The 25388-nt window shown below is 35.3% G+C and overlaps 1 protein-coding gene across 3 annotated transcripts in view; it reads right to left on the bottom strand.

Moving 5' to 3' along the window:
• SKAP2 (src kinase associated phosphoprotein 2) overlaps positions 1 to 25388 on the bottom strand; it is a 114725-nt gene that overhangs the window by 73808 nt on the left and 15529 nt on the right. For all 3 annotated transcript variants that reach the window (XM_061375087.1, XM_061375089.1, XM_061375088.1), the window contains one exon: positions 17965 to 18069. In XM_061375087.1, the coding sequence (XP_061231071.1) occupies positions 17965 to 18069 (105 nt within the window). The remainder of the gene's footprint in view (positions 1 to 17964; positions 18070 to 25388) is intronic.

Below are 25388 nucleotides of genomic sequence, written 5' to 3'. Positions count from 1 at the left end.
TTTAGGCTGCTGTTTTTAAAGTGAAGCCAAATCACTTCAATCACTTGCAAGTTGAAGAGTAACTTTCATAAACTTTTCCACCAGTTTATATAAGTTAGCTGTGATCTTTCAGACAGAAAGCATTTTATTATTGCCTCCAGAATGTACTTCACTGCTTTTAGTACCGTCTATATACCAGCCTTTAAATGGAACCACCACCTTACTCATAAAATAAAAAAAGAGCAACACCCTTAAATGAACTAATAAGAAAACCTCACAGTTTTAGTGCCTGTATCAGCAGTTTAATGCACTGCTTTAAGTTCAGGGGGTAGTGGGATGGGGCATCCTATCCTTAGTATTAGTCTAAACTGTTTTTCTGATATTGAAAAATCAGAGCACAGTATGATCTTTTAAAACAGTTAGAGGAACACAAACATTTTCATATTAAAATAATAATATTATTAAAAGTAGGACAATATACAAAACTACAAACACCTCTTGTACTTCAGAAGGTGGCATCAGTTAAAAGCCAACCAAAGAGTCTTTTTACCATTTACAATAACACTCAGAGCCATGGAAGTTGTATACACGTTAGGATGACATCCGTTAATAAATGATGTGGTTCTGAGGACAGGAAAAAAAAAAAGTTTACCCTATGTTCCTTTAATATGCATTTCAAATTGTCAAAAACTTCTGAAAGCTGGAAAGTGTGAGACATAACGGAGAGATCTTACCATGTAAGCAGGAGCTAGAAAATGTAGAACTAGTCCTGGCTCTTAACCAGATTCCTTTTGCCTCCACTGCTCCTCTTCATAACAGAGAAGTAGCATTCATGTCTTTCTAGAAATGCTAAAAAATGTTGCTGGCTTCATTACTTTTAAAATAAAATAGAAAAAAATCAGGGAAAAACATCGCATTTTCAGACCTGCTGTGCCACTTTACTGATTCTCCCCTGCGGCACCCATAAACACACTTTCCCAAGGTAACATAAGCAGTTGGACAGAGGGAGAGAGAAGGGGCGGAGAGAAGGTTACCATATGTGTAAGACTGGGATGTCACATATGTACTGATTCATGCATTTCACAGAAAACTGCATACTTCCTTCTGTGACTGCTTAGCATATATCAGACTGACAAGAGAAAAAGTGAGGAAAAGACCATGAAAGATGATCCTTACAGTAAGAAGTAGGATGCTGTTCTAAATGCTGGCTTTTAAAGTCTGAATATAGTAATATGGAAATAACAATAAGTGGCAATGCACAGAATACTACAACTGTATTCCTAACTACCTGGGCTTTTTCTTACTTGACAGCTACATTTTTAGTCAACTGACAATTTAATTTCAGTCCCTGCCACACACCTTCTGTATAACCTAGGTCCTCCACTAGTATATTTGTATATCAGTTTCCAAAACCTTTCTCCCACTTCTTGTTTGTCCCGATTAGGTTCTCTGAAGCTCATTCAAATGAAGGGCACATACATACAGTGGAGGATTCTAAACTGCCTTGATCCAGTGAAAATAAGATGACATATGAAAAATACATTACATACATTTATAGGCACTTAGCCAATTTTCATTACTTTTTCATTTTTTTCACCCCAAAAGCACAGGTTCAGTCTGTACATAAAGTGAGCTCCCAAAAGCAGCCAATAAATTTATGACTAGCAAAAACAGTGTCAAAATAAAAATCATTATAAAGGTTCCTTTTTATTTTGGCTCCCACAAAAGCATTTGAATCTACAACAGTTATGATAATGCACTCTCAGGTTTCCTCGTGTAAACTTGCGAGCTTCTAAAAATAATATACTTTGACAAGAAATACTTGAAAAACACTTGAAAAAATTGTGCTAGAGAACACTACATGGAGGCCAGACAGTGACAGAGAAGTACTTCTTTGTGCATTATCTATACCAATATGCATCTTTATATCACTCCCAAAACTTATTTCTGTGCAAGGTTAGAGGTATATTGAATAAATAAAATGACCCATCACTGTTCTGTTTGTTCTTCTTTCATGAACATATTTTTACTCAGAAGTACAGTCAATGGATTTACTGGAAAGGAAAAAGGACACACAGAGATAACTTTGTTCAAAATATTTACAAATCATTGGTATAGTCCTTAGAACAATCTTACAGATGAAGAAACTAACATGAAAAAGTCTTCAGAGCTGGACAACTGACTCTCAGTCCCAAAGGGTCTATGAAGAACTACAGGAGAATCATCTGTGTAAGTATCAAGCCAAAAGGACAAATAATGGCCTCATCTGTACAGCAGTGGGAACCAGAATATCTAGCTCTGTTGTAACCATGCTCTTCTTTATTGTAACATTCTTAGAATAGCACTGTTCTAATTTTTAAAAGGCATGGGAACCCAAACAACCTAAACAACTCCAGTTCTGAACAACTTCATTTATTTCTCTACTGTAAGATTATTATCATTGGTTTGGCCTGTTCAGTTTCACACACGTGATTTTCTGATTTTCAGGTTTTTAAACATTTTGACCCAGCAGATTTGCTTTTCATACAATATTTTCACCTTCCTGGTTTATATTTGTGATGTCCTTCATTGAAGGCTGTTTTTAATTTAAGACCTGAATCATCACTAACTACAAGTACAGTGAAGAATTGCTCTACCTGACACTCCTGAGATGACACTAATCACAGAACTTGGAAAAGGAGAAGTCAGTTGAAAAAAGACCAGCCTAGAGATTTAATTAAGGTTTAGACACTTAAGTCTCTTTCCAAAACATAACAAGCAGCTATTTGTACCAACATAGTACAGTATGAATCACTACACTTCATTATTATTCCCTAAAAGGGAAAACAAAACCAAACAAAAACCTTCCTCAAAATGTCTCTTTCCGAAGGACAAAGGCAATTAACAGGGAGAGGAAAAAAAAAATATTCCAATGACAGTGTATTATAGTGGCAAGGGAATTTAAAGATGCCATACACATTAAGTTATATTTCCTAAATTAACGCTTACAGACAACAATAACTGTAGATTCCTCAGACCTGTTCAAACTTACCCCAGATTGAAAACATCCTGGGAGCACAACAAAGCTTGATTAGTTTCCCTTCTCGCATTTTTAAGGCTAGAAATCCTTGTAAATGCTATCTTGGAAAAGATTTAAAAAAATGCCACTAATATAAACATAGTAGTGGCTTAGTTGTGTCAGTCTACCCAAACATCGACACAGGCTTGGTGACTTCACTCTTGATACATTCGGTGTTCTGCACATCTTAGAACATTCTTTTACTTCTATCTGTTTTAAGCCATACAACCAAAAATAATCCATAATAACTTTATACAGACCCTTTAAAATGATCTAAAAGATGTTTCTAAAGAAAACTAATAATTAAATTAAATATTCTTTATCTGTATTATGGTTATGTTCATATACAAGTCAGTCACTCAATATCTCAATGACTGTTAATGAAACTGAAAGCCTAATTAGCAAGATGAGGGGAATAACCCCAGTATTCTGGCCCACCTCCAATATGAATAATTGCATCTACCTATGCAAAATCCCCCTTGTCATTTCAATTAGATGAGATATTCCTCATATTCTGCTCTTCAATTGCTAGGTATTGTTCATACTGCCATTGTAAAAGCTACTGCATTCTACCCTGGCCACAGTTGAGTTTTGACGGTAGCAATGTGGCAATTCCTCCATATTTTAGTTACTTTGTTCAAAAAGCCTAACACTTACAAAAGGCTCTCTGCTATCAAAAAAAGACAAAAAAGAAAAAAACAACAATAATTCATTACTGAAAGAATAATAAAATCTGTGTAGGACACAGGTAGCACCTTAACAGGTATTGAGGCACGAAAATAAGTCAATCAGATTTAAGCATCTCTGGCAATTCAGCAGTGTAACAAGCAGTCACCTTATTACATTATCATAACTTTGAACGTCTGAGAAATGAAGTCAAAGCGAAGACCTCTCCCTACTTACTGTGAAATCCTACCCGTACATTAAAACACCCTTCTGAAAATTTATGTATACAAAGTTAACAGGGAAGAGAATTAAGTCAGTCACCAATCAGCCCTTCCAAGTCCTCCAAAACAACAGCTGTACCCTTTTCTACACCTTGCTTCCTGCCTAGCGGTATGCACACCCTAAATACCTGTTCCCCTGGATAGCCACTGATTCATAGTTTTCATTTTCTTTCACTCCCTTGCCACCCTCAAAATTCTCCAAAAAGCCCACATTTCAGATTATGATTTATTTTAAATTGTTCATCTGGCTAAAAAAAAAAAAACCTCACAAACAAACATACAAACAAACAAACAAAAACAAACAAAAAAACCCACAATTCCTACATGAAAAAGGATTTAAAACTTTGGTAGATTTAATGGTAGGTTTAATGTTGACTTGAAGAGAGACATCTGGGACTTGCTAGTGCTTCACCAGAGCTTTATTCCTCTTCCCTCTGGGCTCTGAATTGCCACTGAAATGGTTATATTAGTAAGTAAACTCCCTGATGCTTACATTAGCCATGCTAATATGGCCCACAGTCCTTTCATTGTGCACTCCAGTTTTAATTCTCACTATCCCTTAAAAGATAGTTTTAACAGATTACAAAATCCATTTAGTTATGAAAGTGAAAGATATCTTTTATTTAGGAAAATACGCAAGCAGATATCTGCATAAAAAAATCCACTTTGACACTGACTGTACTTACTGTTTCATGAAACATTTCAGTAACCACATCAGTGATTTATTGCTCCACTATGGCAGTATGGAAACTTCCACAATAAAATACAGGCCAGGAGTGAAAAGAGCTGTAAAACCATTAAAAAAAAAAAAAAAAAAAAAAGAAAGGTTGCTTTTTACTTGCCCTGGCCAACTAGGACTGTAAATCCCAGGCTTTCTTTTTCCTAAATTGTCTTTTTTCAACGATTACCAGTGCTATAAATACCTTTGCCTTCTACTGACTAGACACATTTTCTTCTGTAGACTCACTTCCTGTTGGAAATGTTACACTGAAAATTACACACACACACACACACTATTAGAATTGCAATCACTGCTGCATTTCTGTTAAGGTATTAAAAAAAAAATCACTACGAATAGAACAGCTTTCATTTTATCATTATCTTCTCTGAAAGGCATATCACTACTGCATGGGAAATAGTAATACACGTATGAAAATTTATGTCAAAATACGATAGAAAATAATTTCCATTAAGTACACCTGCTGGGAAAAAGCTGCACACACCAACGATTAAGCCTAAGTATGCATCTGTCCTTTAAATACGCATAGCAGTAATAGCTTAAATGTAGGAGTTCAAGTCATGGCCAGTCTCGCTGCATATACAAATCTGCATCAGACAATGCTAAATTAAGAAGCACCTCCAATAAGTTTACAAAAGACAAAGAAAAAAATTGGCTGTAAACTCCTCTGCATTGTAAAGATCTCTTTTGTCTGCCAGTCAACAGAAAAGTATTATTCCACCCTCACAAAAGGCAAACCTTTGGAGGCAGTATAGGTCTGTGTGTTGTGCAAATGTGCAGTTGCTAAGAAGCAAATATGCTTCTCTTCTAATCAAATAGCCCAGCTCAGCAATGCTGCTGGCTTGGGGCAAGAAGCAAATTCCACCAGCCACAAACTTAGAAACAGTCTTGAATTATTTGTTGCTGACCGCTGGCTGAACCCTGTCCTGATGAGCACCATCACCATTAGCCACTTCTCAGTGTATTCCATCAACCAATGGCAATAGCAGCATGCTACAGCTCAGGCTGCAAGGAATTGATCAAACAGGGTAATGAGACTATTTCTTCATGGAGGTTATTTTAAATGAATATAAATATTTTCTTTCTACATAATTTGCCACAAAAGGTCACTGAACTCCCTGCGATTCTAAAGAAAAATGCTGTGATATCCCCTTTATATATTTGAGTTAGGATATAACCAACAAACAATTCTGGCAATTTTTGATGATCGTGTAAATCTTAATGAGGTGGCATCCCAGACAGCTGATTAGCAGCAACATTTTATCTTCACATTTAGTTACGAACAAAACGAAGATTTGATACTGTTTTAGAAAATCATGAAATACCTACACCCTTAAAATCTTTCATGAGAGAATAGATGCTGTGAACCTAAAGACTAACACTTTTACTATTAACAATAGATGATGCATATTTAACTATGCTTGCCATACTTTGATATTATAGCCTTTTCTGTAGATTTCTTTCAACTGAACACATATGTTAAAAATACCCACTTTGTATCAGAGTCAAGTTACTGATAGGAAGACCCACATTCAGACACCCTATCACCCTTTTTAAAGACTACTATTAAGATACACCAACAGATCTTTAAAATTTAATTCAAACCAACTGCTACAAAAACCTCACTAAGGCCCTCCTTGTCTCATTTAATATTTTACTCCTATAGTTTGCAGTATTGGACAATTTCTTCAGTGCTGGAAAAGCACAATAATATTGATTTAAATACCAGTTTAATAGTATTTCATTAACAGAGGCATTACGCTAGGGTAGTACTAAGACTATGATAAACAAATAGTGCTTATTACTTCCTACTTTTAGTAATCATAATATAAAAATATTCCAACAGGCCAACTAAACACAACTGCTCATGTTTGAGAGCTCATACATAAGGCTACCTTGAACAGCTCTACAACTCTACGAAAATACTTTCAACAGAAAAGAAAATCTAGATTTACACCCAAGGATGAGTATAATTTATTCATCTGAGACACAGCACTTCAAAATGGTGGTTAAAATGAAATTTTAAATATACCTATAAAGGATTTAAATTAATTATTCTGATTAATAAGAGTTCACTTACATAATAATAGAGAGGGCTTTGGATTTCAATTCACCCAAAATATTTAAAACCATTTTTCTGAGCTGAATAAAAATGTGTTTTCTGAAACTCTATTCCTCATATTTTGTTGGGATCCTTGCTCCTCAGGCTGATTTCTGCCCCTCTTCCCCAGATGAATGTTTCTGACCAGCAGAGGAAATCAAAGAAAAAAAAATTAAAAAAAACCCACAATAATAATTGCAAAAAGCTTTTAGATTAAGAGGATTCTCCTCCCACATCCCATCCCCATTAAAATACTATTTACAGAGCATTCTTTTCTAACTCTTTATCAATACTGTCATTACACCTTGCATGGCAGTGTAGTGCAGCTAAGGCCTGAATAGAATAAAGCAGCTCAGATGCATTTGTTCTACTGAGTCACCATTTCTATAATTTTTTAATTTTTTTTCTTTTTTAATAGAAGTTGACATAAAAACTAAAAGTGTAGTTCTGCAGTACAAAAGACAGCTTGGTTGGCTGGCTATTCCGAAACATAAAGCTTCTTACATCTGTTACACAGACCCTACCAATTAATATTATTTACCAATAATTTATTTAAAAAGTGAGAACTTGCCAAACAATTCTACAGTAACACTGAAGATCTATAAAAAACCTGTGAGAGAACATGATGCCAGTGCTATTCAAAAAATACAAAAATCCTGGGAAACTGTATGTTAAACACGGATGGAGGAAGACAACTGATGCATAAATCCCGATTTTTCCTAAAAGAGATCCCATATTACATCCTAAATTCCATTAAAAAAACAAACCAAAACAAAACAAACAAACAAAACCACACCACATACAATACAAGGAGTCTCCTACAACACCAATAAGAAATTATACTGACTTGGGTGGAGGTGGAAATCAGCACCCACTAGCAAAAGACACCTCATCAACAGACTAACATTTGACAAAAATCAGTGGAAACAGCAAAGAAGCCAATACAACTTCCAGTGCCAAAGAGCCAGATGGCACCGCTGGAAAAATTATATCTACAGACGGGCAGCTTGATCCCATGATTACTGCCCAAGGGAGGAGGAAGAGGAAAACAAGAGGTATTTCAGTGTGATGGAGTAAATCAATTATCACCAGCTCACTATGGCATTTTCACATTATTTTGATACCACATTCTAAATATCACTTGAGTGAATGAGAGCACTGAAACATTCCAGCAATTGGAGACAGAAAAAAAAGGTATGCCACGTATTAAAAAAGCAATATGCACCTCTATTGACAGCACTGTATTGCACAGTCCTTATTTCCAAATGAAATTTGTGAGTATATTGTGGTTAACAAGTAAAAGAAAAAAAAAAAAAAACAAAAAAAACCACCTTTGTTCTGAAGGTTTTATTTTTAACCTAAAATTCCAAATGTTATCTGTACAGATTAAGGAAAAAAATAATAATCTCTGCACTTCTTAATGTTATGACTACATTCCCTTGTGTATTTTCAGCTCTTATGCGGTTATCTTATACATTCTTACACAGACAATTACAGAACAACAGTTTTACTAAAATATTCCAAACAGCTTTGATCAAAAAAGTTTGTGGTAGTCTCACCAGTTATTTTTCTGTTAAAATACAGTACTAAAGCTAGCTTCTGAGGAAGCTGCTCATGGAAGGAAAATTATTCCACCCCTACTTTCATATAAGGAAAGCTGCTCTAAAAATCAAAGTCTCCCCCACCACCTTCATTTGCATGCATATTCCAATTACTAAATACAAAACAGAAGTATGGGAATGTGTCAGACTCTCCACGTGAAAACAGGCCAGGTTACTTTTTTTTAATTGGAAGCCAGCAATAACACTTTCATCAGCTTCTTTTCCATGCATCTGTAATAGTAAGGCCCATTTCCTGTATCCATGTTTGCAAAAGAACATTTTGCCTGTTACCTACCAAAAAGACTTGGACTACCTTCATTTCACCTGCCTGCTTGTGTTGTAGCACAGCCATGTACACAATCCAAACATCCTTCTGCTCCCATTCACATTTTTTCAACACTAATCCTTTCCCCTTACTCTTCAACGCGAAGCAGCATACATGTGAAGCACACAAACTGCATCTTTGAATACGCTTTGTGAGTATTTATACATCGCCCATGTCCATATACAGAACTACAAAATTTTACTGTTGAGGAACCAGCAAAAAGATGCTTTACATGAAGCCTAGGATATATTTGGAAAGTTATCATCAGGTTGTGACGTACTCCATTAAGGAATGCGTGCTCAGGTAGATAGAGCAGATACTCATAGAAAATTGTTTAGACCAGAAGAGGATTTCCTGCATTTTGTAGTGTAAGATTATCTATAATTCCTAGCTCAATATGGGACCAAAACTCTTTCTGACTACCACCAGTAGAGAAGATATGGCTAATATTCTCATGGCATATCACCTGTCATTATTGTGACAGTGGTGAATAGGCTATGCCTAATACTAGTTAAGAAACTGTAGCAATAGTTTGGAGAGAAGATTGCATTTTTAGTCTGCTACTCTACTTTTAAATCCTATTCTTGTAAGTGATCCAAGTAAACATCGATGAAGAATTACTGAGGAAACTATCAGCCAAACTAACACTGTCCACTGACAGATATCCAAAGAAGTATGGCTCCTGCTGCAAACTTTTAACCAGTAAATAATACCTGCAACATCTTCTTGAGAAGAATAATAATGAACTTGCATATACAGTTTACATAAAATATTTAATTTACGTTGTTTTTTTCATTGCAAAATGCTTTAATAAACCTTTTAATTACATAGTTTTTACTTTCCCATTCAAGTTTAATCTCAAAATTCACAAATATTAATCCATTGATACCTCCCTCTCATCTAAAAGGAAAAAACCCAAATCTGTTAATTAATGCTTGGATTGCAGAAAAAAGGTCTGTTTAGTACATGTTTAAACTCTACAAATACAATTTGCACCTCTACAGAAGGTACTAATCAGTTAAAATACAAAAACAGGAGTATGGGAAAAATCTTTTGCTGTTCATTAGGATTGATACACACTCCAGTGAATGCAATAAATCAAATACGGGCACAAATTCATAATCACCAATTCAGAGAAAGAAAAGCCTACACCAGACTTAATTTGTAGTTTTATTGCAAGGCTTTACATTTTTTTTCCCCCATTTGGTTCATATATTCAGGTCTCTACAGCCTCATTCTTGAGACAGAAAACATGAAGTACCACACAGAGCATTGTTTTACATGTATCTCATCTACTCTAAAACAAAGAAAACACTATGGTTATCATAGAATCACAAAATGGTTTGGGTTGAAAGCGACCTTAAAGCTCATCTAATTTCAATTCACCTGCCATGGGCAGAGACACCTTCCACTAGACCAGGTTGCTTCAAGCCCTGTCCAGCCTGGCCTTGAACACTATCAGGGATAGGGCAAGCACAGCTTCTCTGGGGAACCTGTGCCATTGCTTCACCACCCTGAAAGCAAAGAGTTTCTTCCTCATATCTAATCTAAATCTACCCTTTGTCAGTTTCAAGTCATTCCCGCTTGGAATGTACAGTTTGTTCTCCCAAGATGTTTCGGGCAACTGTATGTTGAAGGCAGACCTGAAGGCAGACTCAAAGGCAGACCCATTTTCCTGTTGTACTTCATAGATACCAGGATGAAAAAGATGCGTCTTGCCTTTAATGCCGAGCAGCAACAAATCTGTTGGACTTGTTCATCTCCAGAAGGGTACTAGAAGGGTTCCCACATTAAACTGCCACTGGAATAGCATGAAGCAATGCCATCATCTACAATCAATGCAACTGTCTGGTTCTGGGAGGAAAGAAGTAAAGAGGAGGATGGAAGCTGATATGCTACTAATGCTTGGCAGGAAGAAAGAGGAATTACAGGGAAATTAGAAGGTAGAAATTCATTCAGCTGAGGGAAAGTATTAATAAGGTCTTAAATCTGTAATTAACAAACAACCTCCAAAACCCACTTGAAAAGCTTATTACATATTATAGAGGCTGAAGGAAAACCCTCCCTCTTCTGTTTTATTTCAGTTATTTGTGATGTATAAAAACTGATGCAGAAAAACATTAGGCCAACAAGCAATATAAAGTAAATAGAAAAGTCTATTGCACTTCAGCTTTCTGTTGTTTTTGATATTTTTTTATTTACCATAATATTGTATAAAATTATGCTATAATATGAAAAAGAAATGGATTAAGCAGGTCATTATTTGTTTTCTATTGTGGATATTTTCCTACCTAGTACTGGAGCATACACGGCTATTTTGTTATTGCTCAGTCACTGAAGCAACATAGATGAAATAAAATGAGCAACAAACCATGTCATCTCTCCCATGGGAGAAAGGTAAATGTTAAAAGAACACAGGGGTTTACTGTTTAATAGGAAGTTTTTCATCATGATAATTAGAAGTTCAAACATCTTAGTATCATTAATTTGTACACACTGTTAACCTATATGATGCCATTTTTAACTTTACTGTTTACTTTAATGCGGCCAAAATTTCACTTAAAACTTCTTCTTCCTATCAGAAATAATTCCCTTCTATTCTGTGCAAATGGTTTAAAGCAAAATTAATTAGATTAGCTTTGCATATTTCACATACACTTTTTAACTTTTTGCTTATCCAAAAATAAGGCATTGCTACTATATTCACTGCTATGGATCCTACAAACAAACAAGCAAGCAGTTCAGTTGCGTGTTCTTTTCATAAGGTTTCAACAGCAGTTACATGTGGAAAGTTATAAGCATTCTTCTCAGTCTTCAAATATATTCATAACAGAAGGGGAAAAAGGAAATACACCATCCTCATGTCTTTTAAAGACAAAAGAGAGCCAAATGTCAACAGACTGACAAAAAAAAAAAGTTTAGGGTCTGTATCCTCTGTTAGCAAGTACAAAGCTACCTAAGGGAGACTGAAGTCACACCATAAGAGATTTTTAGGAAAGATAAGACAGACACCCTCAACTTGCCGGAGACATTACTTGGCAGGTGATACACTGACTTTACTCTTAAAGTTTCTCCTACCCAACAAGGAGTTGGTCTTCTTTAAGACTTCTGACAATTTCAGCAAAGTTAGCACCCTTTCTCATTAGTTAAATAGATTTCGATCTGGGAATTTATTCACATATGGTTTCAAATACACCAATATCCTGTTTTGTTGGTTTTGTTTGGGTTAAAAATAAATAAATAAATAAAATCTTCATATTTTAAGTTACTCTCTAGTATGCTTTCCTTTTCATTGTGTTCCATCAGCTTATAAAAGATTATATTCCGGGTGACATCTAAGTGTGTCAGCCTAATTCCCTAGTGATGTCTCTTTCCTCTGACAGACTCAGCATACCAAATCAATTCTAAACTTCAGCCTTCCTGCCTAAAACTAAATTACTAATTACAATTTCTTAGAATTCTTAAAGCAACATTTCTGATCAGTCGTATTATCTTTTCAGCCAGAAATGTCCCAGAAATGCAGAATCATAATACATTGCGATACATAGTATTTCCTTTGCCATACAACATCTGTTCAGACACAGGAAGAGTCTATTAAACCATTCAAGAAAACACAGAATTACATACATATATAAAAGTAATAAATTAGATTATTTCCCAGTCACAATTCTTGACAGGAACTCGCACCCCCTCAAAACAAAGCTGGCATGCCAGAGCCCCTCTCTTTACCCATTTCCCATGGCATTGATGGTCCTGTCCTCCTGCCAGACCCTAATAATAGTGTAAAGTAGAAGTCACCTTTTCCCACCAAAGATCAAATATCCCAGTAAACTTGGATCTTTCCTGCCCTCAATGTGATCTTTTTTAATTAAGCCTGAATATTCAAAAGACATAAGGAATAAGAAAATACATTTTTCTGCCTTCAAAGAGATCTACCTATAAGAAAAACAAGTGAAGTTTATCACTTCTTTTAATGGCTGTGATGCACTTCATTTGGAACTCTCACAGGGCTGCAAAGCAAACAACTAATCTCCTAGAATGACTAAGCTAAACTTCCAATGTTGTCATCCCCAAGACAACAAAATATCCTCTCCATATACATGAATATGATACTAAAGTAGTAGCAAGCCAATACAAGACAGGCAGATAGGAAGGGCAAAAGGAGAGAGGACAGAAAAATACTAGATACGTTTTCCATTCTCCAACCTTTGCTAACACCATTTAACTGGCTGGCTCAGTGATGAAACACACCGAGTTTATTATTAAATAACATATTAAAGTTTTTTGCTTTAATATGGTGCCTCAAAAATAAACTCAGCAGAAATGTAACCAAAGAAACAGGGAAAATATTTGTATATGCATTGTACATAAAGATAAGATCTTACACTGAACTCTACCCTTCTTCAGAAACAGCATTCAAGCCTTTATGCCAATCAAATAGGGAGAAAAAGAAAAAGAAAGAAGCTTAATCAGTACTTGTATTGGAGACTTAAACTGTCAAAAGAAGCAGCATGCAAAATTTAGTCACACAACTTTTCATTCTCACTTGATCAATCAAAACACAAAATGGGATGTTCACGCAAAGGAAATACTATAGATCACGTAAAACAGTTGAATCAAACCCGCAAAGACTTGTATAAAACTTTTCCAGGGAGCTGCATAAATTGAAGTGCTAAAACTCATTGTTTCATCCAAAAATTATACCAAGAAAAGTATGTTACAGGGAGCAACAAATTCTGCACATTTTCAAGAGTGCACTCCAAGGAAAGCTAAAGCACACCACCTTCATTTATTCTGGTTTCCCACAGTCCTCCAAACATCCTATTTTAATCCTATTCTAACATCCTTTTGGATTAAGACCTTGCTCAGGCCTTACTTTCCTGCATTTCAACTATAGAGAATTTCTAGTATGAGATTTTCATCCTATTTAAGAGTTTTCTTCTAAAGAGCATATTTTATTCATAAGCTATAGCCAAATATGATAATTTGAAGAGCATGCAAGTCCCAAGACACGTTTTTGGTACTTCTTTCATCCTTACATGCTCAAGGCAACATTTCTAGACCTTCGATGAAAATGATGATGTTCTAAATTATTTTATCCCAGCATTCTTTCTGATCTTTTTAGATCTCATAATTACCCAGTCACATACTCCCTGCAGAGCTAAACAGGCATACCTTCTTCAGAAGCAGCTGGATCACTCACATCACTTCCAAAGTCTGAAAGTTTGTTCTTTAATACTAATGGCATTTCCTACTATGGAATCAAGCTACCATACCACAAAAAAAAAAAGCAAAACAAAAATTACTGTTAAAAAAATCCTTTGGGATCATAAAAGAGGATAACTGTCTTAAACAGGAAAGCGTCATCATGCATTACATCTACATTTAATACCATCCGAAGAAACCTGAAAACTAAATTAAAACCAGAAACTTCTCCCCCCCGTTAATGTCTCAACCAAAAGCAGTAGTAGTAGTAATAATAATTAATAATAATAATAACAATCGCCAACTTTAAAGAAAGTCTTACTATTTCAGTTTTTAAGTATTTTGGTATGTTCTGGTTTTTAACTGATCAAGACATACATATTTTCCGCTACATTCTTCAAAGTACAGATGGAAGGGGAGTAAGAATTTACAAGACATAACATTGTTATACAATGTACTATACAAAAACCTGTCACTTAAGTTGCAAGAAACCTAGTCATCAATAAGTGAAAAAATACCCTGCTCAAAAATCAATTATGTTGAGTCTTTTGTATAGAGAAGTAGTACACCTTTCAGGCAACTGGTATTAATGAGCAGACATGGCTATAGAATCTCCATTTGTTTTTCTGACAAAGCTGTGACTACTCCAGTCTCTCATTGAAATTCCATTAATCTGGTGCACCAAGGACCAATGCGAAAATCAAAACTCCATCTAACCCTTTATCAGCTCACAATAACCTACAAGTGAACTCTGCCTGTTAGCATACAGCAAGTTATGATTTTGCTATCAATCAGGCTGTTAGCCAATAAAAAAAAAATCAAGTTAAGAACGGAGTGCCTGGCAGTGCTGTTTTGTTTTGTCTGTCTTGTTTTGGGGTTTGTTATTTTATTTGGGGGTTTTGTTGCGTTTTATCCCTCTTCCAATTTCTGTAGGTTGTCTGGACATGTAAGCCTATGCATCATTCTCCTTCGCTGTGATTTAATTGCTGCCAGCAATCAAGTCAAAGCATCACTGAAGTGTGCTTGAATTTCATTAGATGATATAACTTATGCTACTTTCCTACAGTACCTAATAAACCATAAAGAAACCAAAACACATATGGCTTGAGGGAATAACTGGAAAATTAGGTGGCCATTTGGGAACTGAGTGAACTTTTGAACCAGAGGAACAGAGAAAAAGAAATATTAAAAGGAAAGACAGACTTAGAATGCACACAGAGATGTGGGGGTTTGACCTTTTCAGTACCTAGAAAATTACATTAGCATTATGAAAAATACATATCATGTTTAGAGTTTATAATCCATCAAAGTTTAGATACTTTGTTAGTGCCTACCATAAGGTAAAAGTCAAAAGGACAACATAACAATCAGATTTGACAAAAGGCCTTTAGGGGACCTGTGCTAATTTAGTTATCCCATACTTATTGTTAAATGGATTATCTCTCTTGTAATTAATACACCATTAGACAGAGGTCACACAAAACCTCCAGGATTTTACAATGACTGTAATGTACACGTAATACACTAATTCTTTATCTGTTACCAAGTGGGTGTCTTCACAAATTATATTTTGACAGTAACACTGCAAAGTCAAATAGTGACACTTTCAGAAGTCGTACAAACCTTGCAGTCTAACTCATGTGCATAAATGTAAATGGCTGGTTTGGTTTGGTTTTTTTTAGCAGAAAATATATAAAAAATACTTTACATGAAAATATGAATGGATGCAAATATAAATAACAAACACCTCAGTTTGGTTACCTACAGTTAGGTTCCTCTGTTAATGCCAAAAGCCTTAATCATATACAAATGTGGCTTTACATCTCCTGAACTAAGCTGGTAACCATCAATCATCTACCTTACAGAGGCAGCTTCTTCAGTAGGTTTTAAATATTGTGCATTAACAGACTGTTTAAAAAAAAAATGACAAAAAACAAAAAACACACACACACCAAAAAAAAAAAAAAAAAAGAAAAAAAACCCACACAGTATTGAGCTTCAACAAACTCGTTCATGCCTGTGAGAACTGAAACAAACGGCACCTCTGAGAATCAATCCACCTCTTATAAGATTCTCTCAACATACATTTTCATACATAGTCTAGGTAGGCAGACTTGAATGATGGACCACACATGTTAAAATCAAATGGTCTCAGAATGACACACTGGACATTCAAAGAGAAAACAGAAACACTCCTCCAATAAATGGAAGTATTTACAGATCAAAATCTACCACCTTTTCTCAACTTCTCCTCGTGTTGCACTCCTACAAGATAACTGAAGAGGATTTATCATAAAAAGTAGAAAGACTGGTGAGGTAAAATAATCTTAAATACAACAAAATCACACCCACTATATTTCTACCTAAACTAGAATGTATCAGCCAAGATACCTTTGGGCAGCTATTATACATACTCTCATAATTTTAACTTTCAAAATATTCTAAAAATTATTCACCCATCTGTTCAAAGTCATACAGTATTTCATATATTCTTGCATCAGCATTATTCAGCCATTCATTATTTAGGTTTATGAACATTATAATTTTTTTCTTGATTAGCTGTTTTGAAACAAATCTATAATCATATCTCCTATTAAACAGCCATATAATTTTGTCACATACCCTTTATGCAATCAGTACCATGTCATTAATTTACAGTTAGAAATAATGCTAAGATTATGTTTGTAAGCAATAATAAATGCATGGAAAGTTGCATTCAGCTGTATTTTGGAAAATTAGCTTGGCTTTCCTAAAAGCGATATTCAGTTTGTCTGATAATTACCTTTCAACCAGAAAGCAAAAAGGCTTGGTTTTATTTCTTAATAGAAGGTCACATTGCCAACATGCAAAAAACTAAAGAGAAACCCAAAAAATCGTGTGATTATTGTTACACATTTTACAGAGTTCTGGATACAAAAAAAAAAAGTGCTTTAGCCTGAATCAATGCTTAGAATGTTTATCACTTATGCATGTACTTGACTTATCCCTGTTCTGCAATAAACATAATTTTATACCTCATAAAAGCAATTTATGTTTCCAAAGGGAATAATCTGGATAACATAAAATGTGGAGTGCTATGTTGCAGGAAGCATATTTTCATTCAGCAATTGTATTTCGAGATGGAGCTGCACAGTTTGATCATCATATCATGTCAGAAAACATCATTCACTAGTAAGTCTATCTAACTTCTAGTGCCAGAAATTAATATACATAGTTAATTTATTTGTACATATATTTAATTTATTGCCAGATATTATCCATAGAAGGTATTTATATTATGTATACAATAAACTAATCTCAAATATGGACACCATGCTAAAGCAAGCTTGTTAACTGTTGAAATATTCAATTGTTCATGTCTTCAGAACAGTCACACTTAGCATTGAATTTAATGAATACAAAATAAAACAAGGAAAACAGCTACAGAGCCTGGATTTTTTTTTTAATGCAAACTCAGATTTGAAATGTATATAATGAAAACATTCTACAAAATACTGTCTTAATGGAAGGAAACATTGTAAGAATAATTAATTTAATATTTTATGAACCTATTCTGCATGGAGTTTGCAGAAAAATATCAATCACATAAACTCTTTCATTATTTATTAGATAAATAATACAGTAAGCCATTAAGTAGCACAATAAAATTAAGCAAGAATCTGATAACGTTGAATTAACAAACAATTTGTTACTACAAATACTCAGTTTTAGCCACTGATCTATCTTCAAAAACATATGCATCTACAGAAGCTGCTTTGTTACGAAAACACATGAGTTTAAAAAAAAAAAAAGTGTAAATTTGAGACAGCTTCACTATGCTCTAGAACCACTAGAGAGAGCTCTTCAGTTCCTTTAAAGGTTCTTGTAAAGGTAAGAAAACCATCCAGCTGTAATGCTTATCTGTTTATCTGATTTCCCACACAAGCAGTCGCATCACGAGGATCCGATTGCATGAGTTTATAGAAAACTGGCAAATCTGGTACATTCTAAGGAAAGCAGTGTCACATACCATCAGAAGGTGCTTCGTCCTCTTTATCGTATCGGTCAGATGCTATTGAAAGACTATCAGAAGGCGAAGTAAAAGAGACCTCAGACTGTTCTTCATCTTCCAGTTCTGTAAAAGTAAAAAATACATGGATAGTTAATATAGTCTATCATGCAAACACAGACAGAATCTAAAGACAAGTATTTTTATTAGGAATACGGATATCAATTCCTATCTAAAGTGGAAGAAATCCCATTTCTCATTGATGCTTGTAACAGGTACATTGCACGCTCATGCGCAGCTGTGAGCACTGATGTTATGGGGTTACCTTCCCACCAGCCATGTATATGTTGCTGAAGCAGTTCCCCTAAACACTGTCACATAACAAATCCACTCCCAGCACTGCACATCTGACAGCTTCTCACACATGGGGGAAAGAAACACACAACACAGCAAAGAGGTGAGCAAGGGAAAACACTGGCAGGAGAAACAGGCAGTGCCAAGTTCCAAAGTTCCGCCCTGCCCGTGTGCAGGAAGGAACTGCAGCAACTTTCCTCCAAGGAATTGCCAAACTCCTGCTGGCAGCAGTTTGTCACCCTCTACCCGCTTTCACTTTTCTTCACCATAATTAGGCACTACTTTGCAAATGTTGTATGTGTACTCCTCCCATGAAACTAAAAATGGAATCACGTTCTGACAGCACCCAGTCTGAAACCATGCCTTCATGCAGCATTCTGTTGATGAATTTCTTATGCAAATGAGAGTCTTACAACAATATATACAAAAATCTACATTATGAACTAACCTATGCACTACAATGATTAGAGTACATTAAGTGTAAAGGTCTGGGAAAGGTAAAATGAAATCAATATTAGTTGAGGTTTCCATTTAATTAGACAAAATTTAAGTTCTCCCTCTCAAAACTCAGTATATTTTCTTAGATTTCTATTTCTTATACCATCTAGGTGAAGAAGAGGTGAAAAAATAAGAGACTGTTTCTTTAAAAAAAATGAGGAAAAGTCAATAATTATATATGATAAAAATCACCAAACCAAAATCATAAATCTAATGCTTCAGTAGATCAAATGACCCTCAATTTTCTCAAGAATCATATAAAGCTAAATTGCTCAATCATTGCCTTTTGGTATATTCCCATGGAGAAAGCTTTGCAGAGACCTCCAGATATGCTTCCCTATTCATGTGCTCCCTTTTAGAGCATTGTACCTGATAATTAATTTCTTAGAATCCAAAATAAGCTCCACACATAGAGAAAATATTATTCTCTGCAGACACATGAATAGCATTCATCAGGATTGCTTAGCCGTGGCTGAGTTTTACCCCTTTACTTCCCATTTAACAACAGAAAATCATAGAAAATTCAGAGTCTGTTCCTAAAAAGAACCACAGTTGCTAGCAAAAAACAGCAAGTTTTCCATGCAGATAAGACAACAAAGCCTCATTTTTGCTTTGCTGGAGTTCTTTGATATCCCACAATTGTTGAATACCAAATTGGTTTTCCCTTAATTAATTTAGCATGCTTTTCTCAGGAAAGCTTCCTTTCAAGCTCCCGTGCCATATAACAAGTGCTTTGAATCTGAACCTGACTCCAATCTATTTTTGACAAGGCCATCCTGCAGTAGCACTCCAGCCATCGTGTTAATCTGATCAAAATACTTGCATTTCATCACACCTGTCAAACCAATCAAAAGTAAATTATCCCCCTCCAGGATCCACCTCTCCCTCTAAACAGAAAACCAGAGAGCAGATAGCACATGAACAGAAAATATTATGCCATATTTACAACTAGCGTTATTATCTTTCACACTTACATATCAGAGACCAGTTGCCTGTCTGTCAATATATGTACATCTTTATTAGACAATAGACTCGCTATAAATAGAGCAGGCATGATATTCACAACCTATACTGTATCAAAATTTGCTTCACTCTTTTCCCATCCTAAACTAGAAAACTAGTACTAGAATGCACAGAATATGAATCTATATAGTGTGTGTATATAAGTGTATATATACATATATATATGTATATACACACACACATATGTAGCATATATATAAGCCCTGTTTGTCAGTCAAAAGTGTCCTCATCAGCTATGAATAAATGTACTATCATTTAACCTTCATGAAGGTGCCAGCATAAATTTAAATTATTATGCTGTATTTACAGAGGAAAAATGTTTCCACAAACACCACAATCCAGCCCTCAAAATTCACGGGCTGAATAATAAGAGTAAACCTAAATATATCTAAATGAATAGCACTTGTGGATGATAAACAGGCAAGTAAATATGTAGGAAGAACATCTCCAGAGAATTGTGCCCCACTCAGCAATACATAATCTCTTCCATGTTCTTAAGAGGCTTCTTATGCAAGTTACACTGTTACCTATCTTTTCCATTAAGTCACAATACTACCGTTTCAAATTATGCTTCGGATTTCAAGTTCAGTAAATGTATTCTGCTTTGCATTCATATAAAAGCCAGATCTAGACACAAGGGACTTCTTAATACATACATACATATATATTTAGGGAACATCATGTACCTACCCCAGGTATATCCTGTATTTGAAACAACAAAAGTTATGGGTACAGAGCACAGGTTTATAATAAAACAAGCATCTAAGTGTACAATATTCAAATTCAAAATGTTCTTAAAACAAAAAACATGTTGAGGTATTATGAGAAAAGAAGTTACACACTCAATGCTTTTAGCAAGTTTAATCTTCAAATCATTCTCTAGATGTTAAATCCCAAATAAAGGCTTGAAAACTTCCACACAAGGAGAAAATGGCAGACGGGAGGCAAAAAAAAAAACAACAAAACATTACACAACTTACTAAGACAAATATGTAAATCCCATCTACAGCTACAATACTACATTCAGGTATCCACATTTTATGCAAAAAATGTGGAGAATAGGTCACAAACCATAAAGAGAGGCACAAGCAACCTGTAGCCTTGCAGGACTAGATTAATGAAAAATCTTCCAATTTTTATTTTAGATTAAATCAATGTATTTGGAAGTTTATATTATACATTGAAATGCAATCCTTAAATTATCTAATTTGTACAAAAGAACTGCAGGCATGTTGATAGAGAGCTGGCTCAATCTGCTCTGGAGCTTTAACAAGGAACATTTCACAACATTTTTATGTACTTACATAGGGAAATGACTACAGGCCAGATTCAACCTTGGGATTTTGCCTCCTAATTCTCACAGGGTTAAAACACATCTTAGAAGTATATGTTACTAATATATAAGGATATTGCTCCTGACAATTCATTGAGAGGGCTCCTGTTGGTTCTGTGGGATCTCCTGCATTCCCCCTCAGAATAATCTGTCTCTTTTCCACTTTAAATGCTCCTCCGTCAGTGTGTTTCACTGCAATTTACACTCCACCTACTAAGACAGGCTAGACAGAATTGCACTTGAAGCTGCATGTGTTACTCCTCGAACAGTCGGAGGAGTCAGTGTTGAGCAGCACAAGCCACTACTCCTCTCTTCAGGTGCCAAGTACCTAAAAATACACCTGAAAAGCATCAATAAATTAAAGCAAAGCATTCAACTTGCATTTATGCAATAGAAAACCGAACTACAAAGCAACAATAGGCATCAGGTAAATGTATCCAATACAATTTGCAAGCATAATTGAAAGCATTGCTGCCTAATCAGACATCTAAAAGCAAAGCATGCTCAAACAAAACGTCTATAGACTCATTAGTTGGCAGCCATTCCATTACAATCACACATAATGTCAGTAGTGCCTTGAACCTGTGCCAATGACAACAGCATAAATTTTGCATCTCATTTCTGTGGCCATAAAATTAATGATCAGTTTAAAAATACTTCTTTGCAAAAGTTATTGCACAAAGAAATGCCATGAATGTGTCCCTGTTATGTAGTCACAAGGATAATCAAGGAGTTGATGCTCATTAATATAGTTTTTTGTTTCCCCAGAATACCATATGATTTATCTGGAAGTTGAAAAAAAGAAGTTTAATTAACAGTAGATAGTTAGCAGTTAAACAACATATGAACTGACCCTATTCTCCAGTTTCTGCAATTTAAACTAACCTTTTGTAGGTTTGATAGCAGAATCAATATTTTGTTATCTGTAAATAAAAACCCACACAAAGTCTTTACTTATTAAATGCTACCTTTTCCATTACAGCTTATTTATCGATTTAGGAAGTAATGCATAGCAAAGGGTAAGTGTACCACATTAGGAACGGAGCATAAAAGAAACTCTCCTCATTGTAACAAGGGCTGCACTTCAGTCCTTGACCCCTGTTCTGAAGATTTCTAACAGATTTAGTTGGTACAAGCTGAATATAATGAACAGGACCATACTACTTTATAAGAATCTAGTTTATAAAGAAAATTAATAATTTTTTTTTCCCCAAGAATTCACTTTCTTCTAAGATAGTGATTATAGCAATGAACTCCTAAGTATTAAAGATACTGTTTCCACCACTAACTCTAAAAAAAAGAGCATGCAAGATGTTTCAGCCAATATCCCTGAAAGAGCCTTGATAGCTCACATCCTCAGATCACTAAACAAAAAAGCCTAGACAGAGTGATGCATTGAAGTTGCTCAAGTATAAAAGAAATAAAGCAATTCACAAAAATAAAATGTCATGCAGTTCAAAACACTCTGCCTCTTGCTATCTTGGAAGGTCCCACGTCACAGCAGGTTGAAATCACTTCCTTCTGTCCACTCTCTGCGGCAGTAAGAGCCCACCAAACAAAGGACTGGATGGAGCCATCAAGAAGATCAATGCAAGATTCTCACTACACAGTTTTTCAGAAAAATAATTAGACAAAGCTGCTTTCAAGCTGGCACAGGTATTCTCTAGCCCCCTAATAGTCGCTGATGCTTTTTTAAGATGCTACTGACCCAATCCACCACTCATCTTGACAGACTTGATTCTTCTGACAGCCACTTTCTTAACGTATGCTTTGCCATGCAATCTGCTTCAATACACCCATTCCTGAAGAGTCTTCTGGAGTCTCATATTAACATGGCTGTTTTAAATGGCTTGTTTTGTAAAGGTCAAGTAGGAATTCTTTAGCAGCTATTTGTTAAAACAATACTGAAACACCATTAAGTTTGTAAGCAAATGCACTTCAAGCAAGAAAAGCAACACAACTCTTACTTGTTGACTTATCTTTCATTCTGATGATGCACATAAGACCATTTCGTGCTGCACCGGTGGTTCTGTGTTGTGCTGCTTTAAATTGCACTTAGCAGGGACACTTCACAGATAACAACTACATGTAGCTGAAACAGACACCAGTGACTTGCCTACAAGGAAACCCACCAGACTTCCAGGAGACAGTGGTACTTGGCAGAATTCTAATACATCTGATGGTCTCTCCAGAAATACATCATGAAGATCCTCAAAGGACTACACAACAACTAAGCCACAACTTTCCTATTTATGGTTATTACTAATGGTGTATTTATTCCCCTGACTGAAAGCTCAAGTGTCTTAAAATACAGAACTCGCATCCACATACTGCTGTGATGACTACAAGCTACTGCCTCCCTTTCTCAAGTCCATAAAGACTCTACCTGCTACCATTTCCTGAGGGGGGTTGGGGGGGAAGAGTACAGAAACAAAAAAGGAAATAGCACCTCAACAAAAAACATGGGGCAGGAGAAGAAAATACAAAGCTCTTGTATACAGTGCTACTCTGTCAGCTTGACTATTTCCAGGAAGCAGATGTCTCAGGCTCCAGACACTGCTCTACCAAGAGCCAGAGACATCCAAGTCACTTAAAGGCTTCTTCCAGGTACTCCCAATAACTACATAGAACACTGATGCTCTAGAGACACAAATTTATCTTCTCTTATACTAGAATGAAATTAAAATGAAAGTGGACCTTCATCAGTTTTCATCAGACTGAAAAGTGGTAGTTAGTAAAGGTCATATCATACTTTTCTGCACAAATAGAGCTGAAGTCGTGTGCCACAGCTCATATATAAGGTACACCAAGTGCTTTATGGGGAACTTGTTCTGAAAATTCCCCTATTATGACTTGATTTGGTTAGTATTTTTGGTGTCTCGCTTTCAACACCAAGCCAAAAATCTTTTGAGAAAAGTGATTAAAAATGTATCTTTTAGTAAAATAAATGCTAAGAGCAGATGGCAAGTGATCTTCAAACTCAAAAACAGATTCTAGGGCTTATAGTGCTTCTGCCAACTTTACTGCTATTTTTAGCATAAATTGAAAGCAAGGTTCTTTTAACTAAACATTTTGGCAGCCACGGTATTGATTCAATTAATCTCAAAACAGAGAAATGCCAAAAACTGTATTAACTCAGGATCTCTGACAAAATCCAGACTTTTATCTCCTTAGTGGAATACTAGTCTTACGAAAAATGCATCCAATTTGTATGAGAATTATCTTAGTTTTCAAGTTCTTTCTCAATTCTAAGATCTAGAACAGGTCACTTTGAGTGCGACTATGGTTTTTTGGTTTTGTTTAAACTGCTTAAATGAGGAGTCAAATATTTCAAATTAAAAGAAAAAGAAAAAACCTCAGCTGTTTCTTAATTTAAGAATAAAATAAATGCAATAAATGTTTAATAACTCAATAAAAAATAAAATTTGTGGAAAGATTAGTATTTTGGGTATTAACACAATTGTACATTTTCTGTCATAAGAACACCATGCACTTTGTAAATTAACTGTAAAAGTCAATATAAGATCAGATAACACATCACACATGAGAATTAAATATTTTCCTATACAACTAATTTTATGTCTTTAATTTTCACATATACCCACCTTCCGAAAAAAGCTTATTTTTTTCACTGTGTAGACACAGAAGGTGCTTTTGCCAGCGTATTTACTGACCTAACAGAGAAACTAAAAAGGCTGCTTTCTAGGAGGATGCAAGCAAGTCCCAAAGTTTATCAATTTGGTTGCAAAGAAACATGTATGCGCTTTATGAAAGTTAGAGATATTCACACAGCTGATTTTGGTTTTAAGGAGTCTGGTTCTACTTGTGCATGTGCTCTTCAACTTTCTTTTTTTTATTATTCTTTTAAAACCTCTGTGCCTTATTTTTATGAAAGATAAGATCCTGTGTGATAGTGGCCAAAGCCCATACACATACAGTACCTTGGTCAAACTGACCAGTTACCACATGCAAAGCCAGTAGAACTTCACGAGCATGCAGTGATGAGAGTGGAGTCACAAGCTGATGACCACAAAGCATAATTGTGGAACAACTCACAAGCTGAAGGAGCTGGTGTTTGAGAAACCATAGTCAAGTTTCATTATGTTATACAGAAGATATAACAATTTTTAAAGCATTTGTTCACTTCTTTCAGCTTCCAAAAGATTCTTCTGAGTGCTTCTGGAAGGATGACAGGTCACAACTCATTAGATTCTTGAAAACATCTGACATGGTACGA

This window comes from Neopsephotus bourkii, unplaced genomic scaffold (assembly GCF_033783945.1).
Source record: "Neopsephotus bourkii isolate Nb327-2 ecotype Australia unplaced genomic scaffold, CSIRO-AGI_Nbou_v1 NB_1656, whole genome shotgun sequence".
In the NCBI taxonomy this organism is placed as follows: Eukaryota; Metazoa; Chordata; class Aves; order Psittaciformes; family Psittacidae; genus Neopsephotus; species Neopsephotus bourkii.
The sequence above is the reverse complement of the archived record's forward strand: the minus strand, read 5'-3'. Positions and strand labels throughout refer to the sequence as shown.